General features: G+C 36.6%; 1 protein-coding gene across 1 annotated transcript in view; it reads left to right on the top strand.

The window, feature by feature from the left end:
* Positions 1-19,437, top strand: part of COL19A1 (collagen type XIX alpha 1 chain) — a 177,183-nt gene that overhangs the window by 78,354 nt on the left and 79,392 nt on the right. The window contains exons 12-14 of the mRNA XM_068183754.1: positions 4,641-4,694; positions 11,855-11,908; positions 12,603-12,638. Of these exons, the coding sequence (XP_068039855.1) occupies positions 4,641-4,694; positions 11,855-11,908; positions 12,603-12,638 (144 nt within the window). The remainder of the gene's footprint in view (positions 1-4,640; positions 4,695-11,854; positions 11,909-12,602; positions 12,639-19,437) is intronic.

Genomic DNA, 19,437 nt, shown 5'->3' on the forward strand with positions numbered 1-19,437 from the left:
AAAATGTCTTTATGTTAAAGATTTCCATGTACTATGTGATCCACAACAATATCCAGATACTTTTCTGCAGCAGTGCTACAGGGGCTATTGTTCATTGGCTATCTCCACTGGAGAGCACTACACTGAAACTTTACTGGACTTGGTGTTTGAGTTGTGGTTTTTTGGGTTGGTTTTTTCATTGGTTGCTGTTATAATTGATCCAAATAATTTTGCATTTTAAGGATTTTCTACAAAGAATAAAAATGGATGGCTACCTTATTCCTGCTGACAGAATGAGGCAGTTCATTGGTACAGCTTTGGAGCCTTGGGCTGGCCTGGATTCAGATTGTTCTGTGCCTAAAGTTTTGTCTTTAGTTGAGGTGGTAATTTGCCTTTATATGGCCTCTCTGGATAGAAATGCTTAGAGCTTACTTAGGAATGTGACGTGTGACACCAAGCAGTAATTAGCCATGGTGAATATTTTCAGTATTGCTCAGTCTATGTAAAAAAAAGCAGGATGGAAAGATCTTTCTCTTGACATGATATCCAGTATATTCAGGCAAAACACTTCTTAGGACTCTTTCACAAGACAGCAAAGGCACAGTTTGGAATCAGCAGATTTTTGGTCATTGTTTCTTGATAAGTGTGTCTACTGAGCTGTCTGATCTCTATAAAGCTTTGGGATCACCTGATTTATTACTTTGTCTGAGTATCCTAAATATATGGGCTTGGGAAGACACAGGCTTCAAGGTGGCATCCTTCCTGATCATCTCTGTTGATTTTTGTTTTCTATGATAGAAGTGTATTTCTGCAATGTATTATGCTGTCCCCTTCTGATCCTGCTTAGGAAATACTCCCATGTGCTACAGGGTTACAGCCTGCTTGGAAACGAGCTTCATGTGGCAATCTTATGTTTCCTTGCATAGTACCTCCCAGTCTGAACTGAGTCAAAATCATTAGTTTGCCTTGCTTTCCACTCCTTTTAAATGGTACAGTCTCTCAGCAGTCCTGAGGTGCTTCACCCTGTGTATCACCGCTTTCCTAAAGCATACTATCCCATATTCTGTGGAAGATTTATCCCATATTCTGTGGAAGGTCAGGCAGTAAGATTATTGGGGTGGAGATCTTCATAACTCCATCTCTTCAGACATCTATCAGAAAAACAGAAAGAAACAAAGGTTGGGTTTTTTAACTGAAGATATAGGGATTTTTCATTCATAACTTACTCAAGAAAAATCAACAAGCATTATTATGAGCTGAGATTACTTTAAAAGAAGCTATGGAGAAGTGGTCACAAGAAAATAAAATTAATGTAGAACATTCTGCTGAGCCAGAGCTGTAACATAACAGGAAAAAAAGGTATTAAAAATGAGAAGTCATAGCTGTCTTAAAGATATGTAGGTAAAATCATGGAGTTTCACAGGCTTAAAATTATAAGGTATCCACACTGACTTAGTGATATTATATAGCTTGTGTACTTTGGAGAGTAATTCAGCAAGTGTTAACTAACAATGGCACTTTAGAATTCTTCCAAAAACTGATACCAGGAATTCCTTATTTGTATTATTAACAGAGCAGTATTGCAGAAAAATCTTTATCTTTTTAGTTCAATTTTTAGGTCTTGATGTATTATATTTCCAAATATATTACTTTGCCATTCTAACATGGGGAAAATAGTGTGCAAGGAAAATGAGGCAATCTTAAAGTGGACAAGTGAGTTGGAGGCTTGTACTCTTATTCTGCAGAGGCTGTGGATGTACCCCTGGCCCTAAATAAAAAATGCTATCACTGAATTCAGTGCACCCACTATTACACACAGCAGACTGAACCCCTCCCAGCAGTTTTCTGGAGCAATCCCATCAACTTGTTCCATCAGGATAATGGAATGCAGAATTAACCCGAAGAAATAAAAATAATTCAGTGTTACATTGGGTTAGTTTTAGCTAACTAATAAAAAAGGCTTGATGCTTTCAGAGTTTTGTCATCCTGTTTTTGCAATAAATAGTCTTTAATTGTCTCATCTGAACATAGTATAAGCAGGCAGGAGCACTTCATATAAAGTGGCATTAACACATTTTTCTCTCTTTTCGTTAATCTATAAGGTGTATTGCCACAAAGCCACAATGTTGATTATTAACAGCCTCCTCTACACTGCAGAGTAGCATCAGCGACTCTGCAAATTGGCTAGACTTGAAGCTGTTAATTATGCAGTATAGCGTGCTTCATAAAGACAGAAATCAATATGACTTGGCTCAATTCTGGTGAGAATAAATTGTTAAAATTGGACCCCTGTTTGGTTTGAATTCTGGCTTCACAGAGAACATCGTATGAACATTCCATACGATAGGCTTGGCAAGTAAAAATTGTGTACTCCATTAAAAAATTGGTATGTTCATGTAAAGTTGCATACCTGGCAGAAAGCCAGGGGCTCTGCAGAGGTCCAAGGCTCATTAACAGGGGGTGCTTTTTATAATTTTTTCAAAGAAACATCTTAAATCCAAATATTGTGTAAATCATAAGGAATGGGGGGTTGCTTTCTTCCCTGCACTCACCAGCCACACTTGTACATGTTTAGAGCTGCCTGGCGGCATTTTGAAGTTACCGTCTGCCTGCTGGAGAGGAAAAGGCACGTTCACCAACATGTACTGCTCATCTCACAGCCAGGCACATGATAAGCGGGGCTGAGGGGACAAGTATCTTTTAGTTAGGCTCCCTGTTTAGCTTTTTATGGCAATGTAGATGTTGCATAAAAAATTATGACAAGATACTTTTACCTTAGGTCTCCACCTATACATCAAGGCATTTACAGGATGCTACTACTTCTGAAGCAAATCTGTACATATTTGCGTCATTTTTCTTAAAGTGTGAAAGCAGATACCCAAGCCATAAAGAAAAAAGAAAACCTGCTCCATAAATTGGAATGATATGTAAATCTTCTAGAAATATATTCAGATAAGGAAATAGTATGTCAAATATTTGAATGTACCTTTATAACTGTTGCAAGATTGCAGCAGTGTAACTGATTCCAGTTGAAATATCCTGAAAGCAGTATTAAATGTTCAGTATGTCACAGTGATGAAAAGTAAAATGTCATTTTTGCAGTTCTAAAAGTTTAAGTGAGCTATTTAATATGAACAGTACGCCTGGGATTTCAGCTGGGTTATTTTTTCAAACTGACAGTGAAAGAAAATTACTTTCTCAACCAGTGTCTTAATCCATAGAACAAAGAGGACTCTATAGCTTAAACATACTGAAATAATAAGTGTTAAATTCCTATAACTGTTTGGTGTCATTTGAACTTTGCAGTACGTTTTTGACCAGTAAGAAAAGGAACACTTGAGGGAAAACCTTAACTGTATGATTCAAGCTAACATGTAGCATTAAGTTTCTTATCAACAAGACATATTAAAATGGAAAAAGTGAAGCAGCAAAGCCATGTTGGGAGTGGGACTATTAAATTCACAGTTTGATGCTGCTAATTTGTTAGTAGGCTTCAGTTGTTCAAAAAGCTCATACACTCATTTTGCAAAACTGATTGTTAGATGAAATGCCCTCTGTCATTGCCATGGGAGAAATAGCTCTGAATCAGGACTGTGTCACAAATGCAGTTAGCTGAATGATCTCAGCTCAATGCCATTTACCTAACAGAATTATGAAGATGATGCTGATATAATGAATAGGCTCTGCTCAAACAAATGTAGTCCCCTGGAGATAATGGAAATTCAGTGAAGAGCTCTTTGTTTTCTTTGGTTTATATGAAGAGCTTGGACTCTAATTAAGTCAGTCCTTGCACTTCTATCAGATTTATGTTACTTTATGGTTACTCATTTTGATTTGACAAACTTCATTTGAGGGACAGAGATTCAATTATAGAGCTCTTCAAGCTTGTTGGTTCTGGAAGGTATTTTCTCTTAAATTATGCTTCTTTTGCAGGTGTATTTTATTCGTTTTGATAAAATATGTCTTAACTAGAATAGCATGGTTGTTAGAGTTAATATGGAGCTGAATTCTTTCATGTGTTCTACAAAGATTATTGTGTTTTGTAGTCAGTGTTTTATGAGCAAACTCAGGAACCAGCTATAGTCAATCCTGAAGGAAACTTCCCACCATTTTTTTTTATTTTGATCAATAATATTCTTCATATTCAGACTTGTAAGAGAATTTTCAGAACAAAAGTTTATTCCATTTTTCAAATGCAAATAGTGAACCGTACACCAGTATGGGTCAAAGACAAATGATAATACTGAGGACTTTGTAAATAAACACTTACCTTAAGCATCTGATAACAAAACTGAATCTCAAAATGAAAAAAAAAATGCAATATTAAGACTATGATTTTTAAAAACTAAACTGTTCCCTGGTGTAAATTTCTGTTTCACCACCATATTCTTGAAGCACAGCAGGAAACAAGAATGTTCTTCTGTGGTGAGTCTTTATGGATGTTCAATGATACTATGAAGTACAGAGAACTGTACAGAGAATGTACAGAGTGCTAGACATTTTTCAGGGACATTTATTTGGGAACAATTTCTGTTGAAATGTAACCATTGTAACATTCTGTTGAAATGTAACCAGAATGATAAAATATTTTTGCTGCTAAAAGCATTGTGAGTTAGTATTTGCCATGAGTATATATAGTAAAATAAATATATTTTTTTTAGGGTGAAAAAGGAGATAAAGGAGAACCAGGACCAGAAGGACTTCCTGGAACAGAGGTAAATGGAACAATAATGAAACAGTCAAGTTACAAACTTCTGAATGGCTGGTTAAGAAATGCAATTCAGACTTTATGTAAGCAGAGTGATGGATTTAGAAATTGGGTATGCCTGGAGATAAAATTTGCTTTATACCCTCTTCCTGTCCTTCTCACTCTTGACCTTGATGGGAGTTACCCTGACTTTAGGTTTTAATGCTGGATACTCTTGGCTCTCCAATTGCAAAACATTGCTGTTGAAGGCAGAGACCATCTCCCAGATGGGGAATGACTGACATTAGGACTAGAATCCAGATACAGGACTTGGAAAAAACATTCAGTAATACTTTTTTATACATCTTTTCTGAAAGAATAAAAGGGTCAGCATTTAACACAAATATGCATTCAACACACATTTAACACAAATACTATGGTAATCTAACTGGGGCTACTGGAAATGCAGTAACACAGGCTATGAAATTATGACACTTTTTACATCACCTGGCTTTCTACGCACACTGTAGCCATAAAAATATGTTTCCTGTTTTAGGTAATTATAATTTAATGCTGTAAATCAGGCTATTTTTAAGTAATAGTGGACGTCCTTCATGTGAGTACATGCACTATGTACTAAGCTGAAACTATATTTAGGTATTTGTAGAGGTGTTCCCTTGTAGCATGTCTGTAAAGGTGAACCAAATGAACTCTCATACATATATGCTGACAGCATGGAAAAAACACATCTGTGTTTCTTTCCATAGCTCTGGTGACATCTCTGTGTTGGTCTTACATGATCTTCTTTACTACATGAGATCTTGTTCCATCAGCCTTTTAGGAAGAGTAAGGTATACCAAGTATCTAATTAACTCTAGGACATACTTAGCATAGTGGCACTATGAATGTGAAAAATACTGAACATTTATACTTTTAAACATTTACTGAACTGTTGCAATATGTCAGTAAATAGTAGGTTATTATTGTTATGGGAACTGTCATTAAAACATTAAAACTGAAGTAAAACTGCATATGGCAGTATAACATTGAATTGTTTGAAACCACACATAATTCCTTTTTGTAACACTTAGATAAAATGCTTTGAACTCAGTTATCACTTTGTATGGAGATATCAGTCCTTAAATTTACAGGACTGTGTATCATTGACTCTTAGTTTCTATCAGTGTCTCTCTAACTTGGTCTGCAAGCAGAAATGTAACATCTGATATTTCTGCAATAATCAAATTAATCTACTTACACTGGTGTAATCTGCACTGCTGTATAAAAACAGCCTGAAAACACTTAAAGCTGGTGGCATTGCCTTCTGGCAGGTGTTGTCTCTGCCTGGGGGAGTGAGGGTTTCCATTCTCACAAGAACTTGAAGATGATGACTGAACATTTTTTCTTGAACAAATGGTAGAAACATATTTGAATGTATTTTAATCAAAATCAGAAAAGCGGGTGTCACAGAAAACTTTTGCTTGCTTTTGCTAACTTGTGTTTTCTTAGCTGTATAGAAAGTTCTTGCTAGAAAGAAGTAGCATGACAGAGGGGAAGCCAGACCTGGTTTGTAGACTAGGCTGTAGTGATGATATACCTAGAAAGTTTTAATTTCCTCTTCTCTCACTCGTGCTAACTGGCTCAGTTTATCTCATTGGGAACCAGGTTTCGAGGCGGGAACTGTGAATATGTCTAAATCTTTCACACATCTCCCAGTTTATCTCTCCAGTAATCTGAGCCAAGTTCTACAATGCCATGTCCCAGCCTGGGACATTATTCAAAATCCATCTGACAACATGAATACTTGCTATAAATACTACTCCTGTGGTTGCCATTGTTTTTGTTTCCTAAGGAGTAGTTATAAATAACCTAATATATTACTAATATAGTCCTCCTGTAGTACATGCCCATGTCTCTAAGCATGGTATTTGCTTTTATAGGTTGAACAGTCAGTTTGCTTGAATAGTATCTCTTTCATCCCTTGAGACTCTTTTAGCCACTTGACATTAAATTCCGGTGCCATATTGCTGTGACTAAAATCCTGTAATTTTTTTAAGATGTTTCCCTTCACCATTCTTTTGGATGTTTTGTTTTAGAGTTGGCTGTGAGACCTGTCTGCTTTTGTAACTGAGGAGTTATGAGTTGTCTGGTCTAGTTGACAAGGTGGTTATCAGTGAAAGGTTGGACTCGATGATTTTGGAAGTCTTTTCCAACCTTAATGATTCTGTGATTCTGTAATAATGTTGTCATTGGTATCACTGTAAAAAATGGAGTTTCATAGACACACTATCTGAAAAAAAATTATAAAAACACTCATAGCCTGTGTGGAATAAGGACAAATTTGCAATATATATATATATATATATATATATATATCCATAAAACTATCTGTGGAATATGTTCTCTGTTATATCCATATGTCTGCCTGTTGATCTGAAATGAAAAGAAGATCTTTATCACTTAAACTTTTAGACTTTTTTTGAGTCATGTTGTTTTCTTGATCACTGGTGCAGGTAGGAATGAATGCCATGAGATACTGCCAATTACTGTTTTCTGACATAAATCAAATCCTTTGGCAAAAGTAAGTCAAAACAGCAAGTTTTATCATATCTGTCAGCATGTGTCATGCATAGCTGGTAGAGGAATAGTGTCTTTCTTGTAAGTGGGAAAAAAAGTAAAACAAATCTGAAATTAAAATCTAGTATGTATATTAAACCCAGTGTTTAACTTGTTATTTTTTTCTCTTACTGGGGGAGGTAATACCATAAGTGACTTTTCTAAAACTTTTTTATTCTTTACACACCTGGTGTCAAGGGATGGACCTCTTAAGTTCAGTAAGCAATAAAAGAATCACAGGTTTTCAATGGAAAGATGGAAAACATAATAGAAGACCTTTTTATTTTGATGCTTGTGGGAAAAGGTAATCAGAAGTATGATCATTTTTAAAAGGATCCTGCATCTTGTTATAATAGCAATAGTTGTTTACTTTCACACCCTCAGGGCCTGTCAGTCTAATCTTGAACTCTCTTAGTATTAGCATTGCAAGGAAATACCTGAATAGCAAGGGAATAATCTTATTGCTTGAAAAAATGAAGTTGGTGATGATTTTTGTTTATATCTAGTCTGAGAATTTTGTTAGGAACAAAAGTATTAGGAGATAGTAGATTTAATTTAGGGTCCAATGAATTCTAGTAATATACCAGTCGGAAGTTTTGGAATTCCATTAATGAGAAAAGAGTAGTGTCAGCATTTAAAAGTACCTGAGACATAAACTGAGAAAAATTTTGTTTGGAGCTATGAAAACACTTTGCTAAATTAGAAAAGTTATCCCAGCATATCCAGGTTGGCATTGTACAGCTGACTTTAAAGCTGTTGTTGACTTAGATTTTAAGGTTGCTCTGTGAAGGAAATGTAGTATTGCTCTTAGTGGTTAGAGTATTTCCAAGCTCTGTTACTCAGTAGAAATAATTGATCTGATCTGTAATAATGGGGTTGCACATTGTTGGTTAGAGTGTTGGGTTGTGTTCTGTATTTCCAGTATATTAGATAATATGTATTTTTCTAGGAGATTGCCACCGGATGTGACATTGAACCAGATTACTCTAATGAAGGCCACGAGATTGCAAATAACAAATTACATTTTCCCCAAGAAGTATCTTTTAGAGTTGAAAACCTGTTCTCCTGAATATATGATTGCAGTCTGACTGCATTTTCCATTGCCACATGTGTGCAGCACAGTTTATGCTGTGCAAATAGATGCAATTCCTGTAGGCAACATTTGGCTCCTGAAAGGAGCTGCTGGAGTCTTCTGGTTTGAGTCCAGCTGATCTTTCCAATTTTTCATTGAGTAGAGTACCTGGTGTCAGCTGGTGGTACATTTTACCTGTTTTATCTGTTTTTCATTCATTCTGCCAGAAGTACCATTGTCATCCCCTCCAAACAAAAACACTACCTCTAATTTAATCTTTCCCTCACTGACCCCAATTCACACCCTTACTAATATTTGTGATATACTTGTTCCAGTAATTTCTCTGTTGGTTGAAAATTGCATTAAAATTATCAGTCTTATTTTATGTATGTATATAGAACATTTCTCATTTTTGCTATTTCCAGTATTGTTATCTTGTTAGTTTTGAATTGGTCTTGTATATACATATTCTAATGCTTACTTTACATATTGGTTTCCATAGAGGAGCCATCTTGTAAATTTATCATGACCTATAAAAAGACCAAGCTGTAGTCCTTTTAGAGGAGAAAATGCTTCAGCTGAAGACTGTTCATGAACTCATAAATTTATATTATTATATTGGTCTCAAAAAGCTAGAATTAGATGGGGATAGAATTTAATACCCAATTAATTTACTCTCTATTATAAGAGCTGCTGAAATTTCTAATCTGTTCCTGAATTTCTGGCAAATCTGGTAACAGACTCCTTAGATCAATAGAAATTTGTTTGTTTTCAGAGCTGACCTTGTTCTCCTAAAATATTGCAGAAAATGAGCTTTTCCAACTTAAGGCTTGGTCTAAAATCATCTAAATTGTATCTGTTTAGATAACCACATTCATTTTACTGAAGCATCCTGTTCTGGTCTCTGCCAGAGACAGGATACCCTACTGTACTGTGCTAAAAGGGGCTGCAGATTTGACTTGGCACAGGAATTCTTTCTTCTTAAGGCATTTCAGAGACAGTGAGCCAGCAGCTAAACCTCTCAACAGCTTCACAAAGGTCACAGTAGGGAAGGATAGGCATGGTGCATTCCCAGATGTGCTTTTTGCAAGCATTCACTATGTCTGGAATTTACTAAGTTTATAATATTTTTAAATGCATATATAATGTGTAGGCAAACCAGAAATACTTATAATGGGTCTATAACATTAGGTCCTTTAAAATCCTCCTTCAAACACTATAAGGTTTCCTGTAAAACATGTAGTTTCCCCTTGTCCTTTTATTTGAGGTCAATTGCTATGGTCATCATCTCTGCTGTAGCCGTCAGACTGCACACCTCACTGAGGTGCTCTTGCAGAAACACTACTAAAAGCTTTAAACACAGCAATTAGAGAAAAAATAACGTTCAGAGTTTAAAAGTATGTGGCTCAGGCTCAGCATCTTTCATCTGCAGTTGCATTTTATATTCAGTAGAGACACACAGATATATGTCACCATCTGTGAGTTGCACTTTTTTTTTAGCCTTATCTTTTATCTTCTGTAAACATACAGCCTAAGAGCTAATTCCTAAACTCATAACTGTTGTTCCATGGCTGATTTGCTAGTATTGATTTTTAACCAAATCCATACAGTTTGCATTCCTGAAAAATCCCTAAAATGGCTTTAAGAATATGGATTGGTTGTGTTTTATGCAGTCTTTCAGAAGGAGGCTGAAAGTAAAATACAACAAATGGAGACAATATTAAAGCTATGTCATAAATATGCAGATTGTAAAAAGAAAGCAATTTTTTGGCTTCGTTTTTGAATCCATCTGCCTATTACATTTTTTAAGTTCAAACAGCAAAACTACTTCTGATTTAACTATTACATATTTGGCAAGCTTAATAAAGAACAAATCAAAGCTAAATCAGGGGTATTTACAACAACCACAAATTTAATCCAAAGTGGGTACTTAAATGCTCATATAGTTCTAAATGATGTTCCTTCCAGATGGTGAATTAATGTAATTTTAGCAGGAACTGAAGTTGCACAAATACGCAGTATTTAGAACACTCATTGATTTCATGTTTCTGTACCCACCAAGGCACAGATGTTAGTTACCATTTTCGTGCCAGTTGTCTCTATCTTCCTAATAATTGCAAACTGAGGAAGAGAGTTTGCAGGGACAAAAAGGGAGTTGGGAAGAACTTTAGTTTGTAAACCCTAATTCAGATGTAAATGAATTTTTTCTACCCTTGACCTATTTAGCCTCCAGAATAATGAAGATGGTGGTCTGCTTGTGGAGCATCTTATTATGATTGGGTCTTGTATTGCTTCCATTTTTGCCATTTCATTTTTAAGTAAAATCTTTGAACTTGTAGAGGTGCCTCTGACTTTCAATATACACAGTCTCTCATGTCACTAAAGCAGTAGTCAGAGGGAAGGCACAAGAAAAATCTCTTGACTTAAATAAAAATGAATTCCTGGTAGGTTGGTCCAGCATGATACTTAAGTTCATTCATTGCTGTAAAATGGCTTGAATTTGCTGGGTGTATTTTGAATCCACCCATTTTTCCATTTGTTTTGCAGAAAGGAGAAGACAAAAAAGATTGTTTGCTGGGTACTAAAGATATTGTATGGGGATTTTTTGGGTGCTTCTGTGAGAACTTCTTAGTGGAAGAGTTGTATAAGAGATATTGTAGAGGGTAGATTCAGATCAGGTGTAAGTAGGAAACACTTTACAATGAAAATAGTGAGCACTGGAACAGGTTTCTCAGAGAGGCTGTAGATATCCCATCCCTAGAAACATTAATGAATGGGTTGTATAGGGCTCTGAGGAACATGATCAAGTTGGCAATGTCCCTGTTTGCTGCAGGGGAGGTTGAACCAGGTGATCTTGAGAGGTCCCTTCCAACCCAAACTACTCTGATCCTGCAAGTGTGAAATGGCTGTGTATGCAAAGTGTAAGGCTAGGCAGTACTGTTTGTCCTGTTGAAGGCAGGACTAAAGAAGGAGGTATGAAGGAAATCAATTATTTCTCTAATTGCCTTTGTGAATACTGGTGAAAATGAGATTGTTGGAAGGTGAGCAGCAGCTCTCAGCTGTACCTTCCTGGAGCTCATCAGTTCAGCACTGCTACTTGAAACATAAAATCTGCAGCTCTCTGACCACCTCTGCCTCTTTCCCAATTTTAGCAGAGTTCAAGTGAATGTACTAGCATTTTCTCTAATATTCTATTTTATCTTTTTTGGCCATGCAAGTCTCCAAAAGAACTTTGCATTTCTACTCCCTACTTACCATAATGGGGCACAATAAAGTAGATTGGCTTCATATGTTTAATTATGTGTTGAAGACACGTGGTCTTTGATAGATATGTGTCTGTTCACAAAATAATGAAAATAAAGAATTTTGAGATAGCACTAATAACGTGATTGAATTTTAAGGCCTATTTGTTGAGTGTGTACTACTTCACAGTGCTACAGGATTTTGTCCCAGAATTTTTCACAGATGACAGCAAATATGCATTTCTCTTTTTTGCCCAGGGACTAAAAGGTGACCCTGGTAGTCCTGGTGTGGATGGTCCAAAAGGAGAAAAGGTACCTTCTTAAATCTATTAAGTTGTATATATGTGTGAGTATGCATGATATTCTTCAGTTTTGAACACGTTGCATTAACTGTGTGTGGCAAACACCCACTGCTGCCATTTGTGCAGCTTAAGGGTTAAAGTTACAAGTTAAAGTACAGGCTAACTGTAATGCAAAAGACAAGTACCCTTTATCACAACAAATTTTAAAAGGAGTTCTGAGGAGGAGCCTAAATTTGGTGTTCTGAATTGCTCTCTGGGTGCACTAATTTGCTCCCATGAACTAAACCTGAAGGTCTCAGATGTGATTTGTACCTCAGTGACCTAATTCTGTGAAAATTCACACAGTCAGATTTCTTTACATATGTGAGCTGTCACATGGGCTTCAGCAGCCACCTTGTGCATGTAAGCTGCAGCTTGTAACTTGACATATGGAAATATGTTTTGAAGGATTGCTTTTTTTAAGCTGTAATTCATTTATGCAGATGCCCGGTGCTTTCTTTTCCCTTTAACCTGTGGTGAACTGTGTATATCTCTGCCATTACTGGAGAAGAATATCACTTTACTCACATATTTTCATAATCAACATGTTTGATGTTTGTACTGAAATCACTTCTGCAGTACTATATGTTTTTTAAAAAGGTCTAGAGGTTAAATATGTATAACTAAAGAGACTGTTGATTTACTTCCTCTCCTGTTTTAACTAGGGAGATGCAGGACCTCCAGGACCAGCCACCTTGAGTGTGAGTACATGTAAAGAAAAACAGCCAAAAGAAAATCCCTAAGAAATGCTACATTTTTTTCACTAATTTGCGATGTGAATACTCCCACTAATAAATCTAAAAGTCAAGTCCCTTTCTTCCTAGTGCCTCTGCATTTTCTATATGACTTGTGAAGGGAATTCTATAAAAATAAAATATAAGCAGGTTTGAAGCATCTTGTTTCCTCCCAAATGCTAACAAGGATAATGTCTTGTTTATTACATGTATAAATAGTACAGACTTGTTCAAGTGAAAGAATTCCCTTGTTATTTTAGGGAAAAGCATTTTTCAGTAAAAGCTTGCAAAAAATGGTCAATGCTTTTAGGATATTGTGTTCTGGCTAGATAATGCTGTATGGATGGTGGAAAATGTTCCTAATTTCCTTGCAATCCAGGCCCCAAGCATGTACAAAGCCTGAAGGAAACTCTCCAGGGCATGGCTTGTTTACTTCATAAAATTAATCAATCCTGTCTTAAGTCTATGAATTGTAGTGGTTTCGCTCATGAGCTGAGATGAAAAGCCCTTCCATTCAAAATCAATTCAAAATGGTGCAAAAGAGTGTGGCAAAAATTTAAAAGAAAAAAAAAAAAGAGAGAGAAAATCTTCCAAATTCCAGGCTGTACTTTCACAACATCAATAGCTCTTCTCCCAGACTCAGTGTTATGAGCCACATCTATACTAGTCATATTACCCATGTAATCCTAAATAAACTTCAAAACAACTGTCATTCATAGCGTAAATGATTATACATTGTGTTTTCTCCCCCTAATTTCCAACACTGTAGCAGCAGGATCTACAATAGAGCTTACAAACAAAAAAAGACCCATAAGATAAAGATAAATTCTACTCTTAAGGTGTTAAAATTAAGTTGCCATGTTTTAGACTAGTTGTTTTTTGGTTTGTGAATTATAATATCCTGTATCTCTATTTCCTGGGAAGAAGTTAGTGTTTTGTCCCAAGATAGTGACTCTTTGCTGCAGTTTATTTCTTTCCAGAGGTAAACAGGTCCATTTATGTCTTTTAGTTCTTGAATATACAAACTGTGTGTTGGAAGAGGTAATATTTTATTAAAATATTATTAGTAACCTACAATTTTAATGTAGTAGATGCATTGGAGTATGTCTTGCTTTAGATAGATTCTTACAGGCCTTGAAGGGATCATAGGAATAGGAATCAGACACATCTGAAGATAAGACAGGAAAAAAACCTGAGGATATCTATTTTGTATGTGCTCTAAGACCATAGAACAGTCTTTTTGAGAATTTTTTATGTGAATGATTGAAAAATTTGTACATCTGTTCTGATATAAGTACCTGGATATGTTAAGTCTCTTTTTTAAAATTTGTTCCTTGTCTTAAGTTGCAGTTGTGGACACTTAGCTTTCCTAAGAATCATACTCAGTGGTCAGTAGTATGATATCAAGAATCAGAGAATATGCTAAGCTGGAAGGGACCCACAAGCTGGAAGGGATTGTCAAGTCCAACTCCCTGCCCTGCACAGGACCATCCCCAAGAGTCACACCACACGCCTGAGAGCATTGTCCAAATGCTTCTCGAACTTTATCAGACTGGTGCTGTCACCACTTCCTTGTGGAGCCTGTTCCAGTGCTCAACCACCCTCTGGGTGAAGAATCTTTTCCTGTTATCCACCCTAAACCTCCCTTGAAACAGCTTCAGGCCATTCCCTTGGGTCCTGTCACTTATCACCAGAAAGAGGAGATCAGTAGCTGCCCCTCCTCTTCCTCTCATTAGGAAGTTGTGACTTCAATGAGCTTTCTCCTCAGTTTCTTCCAGGCTCAACAGACCAAGTGACCTCAGCTGCTCTTCCCTGCAAGGCCCTTCTTTCCCCTTGTGGCCCTCATTTGGACACTCTCTAAGAACTTAATATCTTTCTTATATTGTGGTGCCCAAAACCGCACAAAATATTCAAGGTGCAGAGCAGAGCAGGACAATCCCCTCCCTTGCCCAGCCAGTGATGCTGTGCCTGATGCCCCCCAGGACAGTTTTGTCCCTCCTGGCTGCCAGGGCACACTGCTTTCAGATTGACTGAACTTACTCCTTCTCTACCTGATCCAATTTCATAAAATGGATGTCAAAGAATTGCATTTCTTTGATTACAGAATGCTTTGCAAATGTTTCAGTTCATTGATTCCAGCACAACAAGGTTTCTGTGTTGGTACATTTACTGATGGTCACATTTACACTTTTTAAAAGAAAATATTTAAATTTTAGGAAAGCAGACACAGTCTTCAGAGGGATGTTACTAACTGATTTAGACAAGAGTGAGTGTGAATGGGTTTAGCAGTTTGAAGACAGATTACAGCAGAGTGGGAATACATGGCTCAGCAGGAAGGCTTTCTCTCTTGGCCTCTGTAAATCATTGTGTTTTTTTCTTGGCAAGAGCTAAAAGAAGATTAATTACATGAGTGATGGTGGCTAAGGGAAAATTCTGTTTTCAGAGTGGTTTTATTTGTGTGACTTCTGTGTGGCTGTGATTCTTACGATATATAGTCATGAAAGGAAGATGTCATATCTTGCTGTGAATAAGTAGTAAGTCAGATAATATCACAGTTCATATGTCACCTAATGAGAACTCACTATGTCAGAACCATTCATGCTGTTATAGCCAAAATATGATGTGTTTCAGTTATGAGTCCTGTTAAAGATTTAAAATGTTCCATTCATTTGGGATGAAAGCACAATGTCATAAATTTATCCTCTGCTTCTAGTAATTGTTCTTTTTTTCCTAATGTGAAAAATATTTATTTTTATCTAAAAGATAAATGAATTATGCTGGGGCGCAGGGAGAGAAGAGAAGTGAAAATGATGACACACTGTTAGAACTAAGTCCTAAGTATGACTTTTGGGCAGGAAGGAAGGGAATATTAAAAGGGACCAGGTCTAGCTCAAACTAGACAACTGGGCCTGGGTCATTGACCTTCTGCCCCAGTGCAATTGCACAGAGACAGGTGGTAAATGATGTATGATGATGCCATCATCATACAGAGCTCTACTGCCCTGTGCAGCTTTTCCATTCCTGTGTGTTTCTATAGAAATCATACATCAGAGGAGTAAGCTGAATGAGGTTTATCATATATTCTTATTTCTGTATAAACTAGACCATCAGTAGTGTTGTTCGGGGTCACAGTGTTCTCCCCATACACAGATCTGTACTGTGCTTCTATCCTTAGCACAGGGAGTGTGAAGGTAGCAAAAAACTGAGAATGCTTCACTGCAGCAGCAGCTGGTTGGTCCAGGGAGAGTTGCCTGTAGGTAATCTATACAAGTATGTAACAGTATGCAGTAGAAGTTCTTGGGAGGTTTTTTTTGTTTGTTTGTTTTTCTTTTTTGTTTTGGTGTTTTTATGGGGTTTTTTGGTGGTTTTTTTTTTTGTCTGTGCTACTGGCACCTGCAAAAGTCTAAAATATGTCAGTGACTCTGTGTTTAAAAGTGTTTGTGCAACCCTTATGAATAGGAAATCCAACACAGCTCAGAAGTATGAGCAACATGGGAACATGAGAAAATACAGAAGAGAATGAAGGGATTGGTACTTGGAGGGAAAATATATTTTTAAGTGTTCAACTGACAGATATAGCCATTATAGTATGGAATGAGGGAAATTTCAAGGCAGTATGTATGGAAGAATTCATAAATACCCAACAGCTGTAGCAACCTATTAGATGAGCATATGCTAAACTGCAAAACAGGCAAAACAATAGCACTACTTTTTAAGATGCAAAAATTATTTTATGAGTTTGAAATTGAAATTTCATAGCTTAGAAAGTGCATCTGAAAAATCAAGTAGAGCTCTGGATCTTCCTGTTTGATGTGAGTTAACAGAAAATTTCACACTGTAATCCTAACAATATTAACATTTAACAAAACTTCTCACTTGTAGCAATAGCAGAGAATCCAGAAAGATATGGGATTAGAATCCCATGTGTTTCTGTGCATTTATTTAAGGTACATACATAAGTCTTGCTAATACAATTTCATCAATCATGCATGAAGAATTTGAGAAAAGAAGCAGCATTGTAATGCAAAATATGCTAATCTGTAAGAAGAAATATGTGATAAATTTTACAGGATTTACATAGAACCCTACTAAAATTAGCAATTTCAAAATTCGAAGTATATTTGTTTGACTCAGGCATTATTCATGCAAATACATTTTATTGTAAATTTGACATATATATGTGTATATTTGAGCCCTTTTATTAAGGATGTAAAGTTTTCCTGTGTTTCTATGAGTCAGTTAACACTCCCCAAGTCCAGATATATGTATGTATTTTTCTTCTCATTTATGGTGGTAGTTTTATGGGAGTAGTCCAAAATCATGATTGATTCTCAGCATTCTTTTATGCTGTCTCTAATTTCACTGCTATGTTCTGAATTGCTCTGTAAGTAATAGATGTCTCTTCAGTACTTTTCAAGTGTCTTATGAATAAATGCTGTGATTATATTTTGAACTTTTCTCCTTTATTATATGCACTTTATGAAGCAATATGGGAGATGCTTAAGGCTTAAGTTCCCTGATAAATTGTATTGTAGCTGATGAACCTTCAGAGAGTCAAAAGAAGGGATTGTACTGCTCTGTAGTGTGGTTTTGTCGAGATGTGGGATTTAGAGGCAGAAGCTGGGGACTGTGTTCTGCAGGGTCACAGCTGGCTCTGCAGCTTGCCCGATCTGGTATCCCCAGCTTAAGCCTGTGCGTGCCGTGTCAGAAGAGTGACAGGTGAGGGAAGGTAGCACAGCCATCTCTTGTAAAATATACGATAACTATTCCTCTCGACACTCGATATGCTGCTTTTAGTTCCTGGGGAAAATGAGCGTCCGTCCGTACGTTCCTGCGAACCTATCCCTTTCAGGAGTTATAAAATAGTCACCCAGATGGCACCAAGTGTTTACTCAGAAGCCAAGACTTAAGTCAGTCACAGACAGAAGTCCCCAGGACTTGCTTACTAAACAGATATTTGGAATGTTGGCTCCTAGGTCTGGTTAAACCGATCCGAAGGAAGCTGGTGCACAAGTGCCATGTGGAGGCGGCTGTAGGAGGAAGTTGCAAATTCAGGTCTGGGCAAGCTCCACTGTAACTTTTGGGGTCTCCCCTTTCTAAACAAACATCAGCTACAGATTGCACAGCTTTCTCTTCAGTTATTCATGTGAAGCTAAAGAAATGGACACACATTCTCCAGTAGTAAGCAACTCAAATAATATTACCTTCTCTTTCTTTCCACGTAATGACATGAAGGAAAGTAATCCTATTTAACTAAAGAAAGTATAGAAGGCAAATTGCATTCTCATTCTAAATCTCTTCTTTTCATACATATACTTTAAGGAAAATCTGAATTTTATCTATCTGAGCTGTTTTAATGGAGGTGTATTAGTTTCCTGAAAATACTAAACTGTTCAGCTGTTTTTTATTAAATATAGTGATTGCTTAACTTCCACAATATAACTTACAAATATTCTATTCTTCAAAAAGCACTTTTTAATTATGGGAATGAGTTCTATTAAGATTATCCCTTTTTTGAAATAGAAGATGATTTAGCAGTTACAGTGCAGTTTTTATCTTCTTTATGCAGTGATACTGATAGTGAAGGCACAAGTGAAGATTGAAGTCTTAACCTTACATAAAGTTGTTCTTTTTAATTTGTTTTTTACTCTGATAAATTGGCGTGAAAGTGATTTCTATGTCCTTCATTAGAATAATTATTTGAAAATTGTCCCATATGCAGTAGACGTCAATGTAATTAATAATTTTTATTTACTCCTCAAGATTTTGATTATACTTTTTTTGCTTAACAAATAAACTTATGTTTATTAAAAGTACTAGGTTCATGAATGTAAACTTCTGTGAAATTTCCCTTTCAAATTATTGTCTCTGAAGGAAAGTACATTTCAAGGTTAGTCAACAGAGAGAGCTAAAGAAATGGCCAAACCCAAAGAATAATGATGCCAGTGAGGAATATATTTTCTGTTTGCTCCAATAATAAATGATCAAGAAAATGTAGCTTATCATGTTTTCTGGCAGACTGAAATACTTCTGCTAAATGCCATCTCCTTTTCTCTAGAAGAAAATGGATTGAAAGCAGTTTAGAAAGAAAAGTGGTGTAACAGCAGAACAGTATGGTCGCTGCAGCAACTTTAAGGGCCCGAGCAGGTGTACAAATCTTTCCACTTGCTGTCTCAAGGTAATTCAGTAAGGATGTCACTGAGATCAGGTCATGTTTGGAAATGCTTAAGACAGAGGTAGTCTAATTTCCCTCATAAATGGTAATACAACAGGAAATTAGTCATCCTTCTGTGATTTTCCTGTGCCATTTTTCCCATTGTAACATATTTGTAACAGTGAGGCGTGTCTGCAAGCTCTGCAGGCTTCCGTGTGGGTGGTGATGGACAATCTTTTGGACAAGAAGAGGAAACTCTGGTAATTGTATTTTAAGGTGTCCCCCTTCCTCATCCTCCTGTTTGGGGTTCAAGGTAGGACAGCATCACAGTTGCAGCAAGTAAACTGCCTTGAAGATACCTGAGAAACCAACAATTTGACCATCTTGACTGGAGGGAAGCTATTAATATTTCAGTTCCTTTGCTTGCTGAGTGTGATAATCTGTTTTTACCTAAGAGGAAGTCGTTCATTTATACTCAATATGTAAAGGCCAAAGAGGAAAATATTCTCAAAAGAAGGTAGAAGGATCACAGTGACCTGCACAGTAGAACTTATTCTCTACAAACACCTCCAGCTTAAGTGGATACCTTTAAGACCTATTGAACTGCATCTT

This window comes from Anomalospiza imberbis, chromosome 3 (assembly GCF_031753505.1).
Source record: "Anomalospiza imberbis isolate Cuckoo-Finch-1a 21T00152 chromosome 3, ASM3175350v1, whole genome shotgun sequence".
In the NCBI taxonomy this organism is placed as follows: Eukaryota; Metazoa; Chordata; class Aves; order Passeriformes; family Viduidae; genus Anomalospiza; species Anomalospiza imberbis.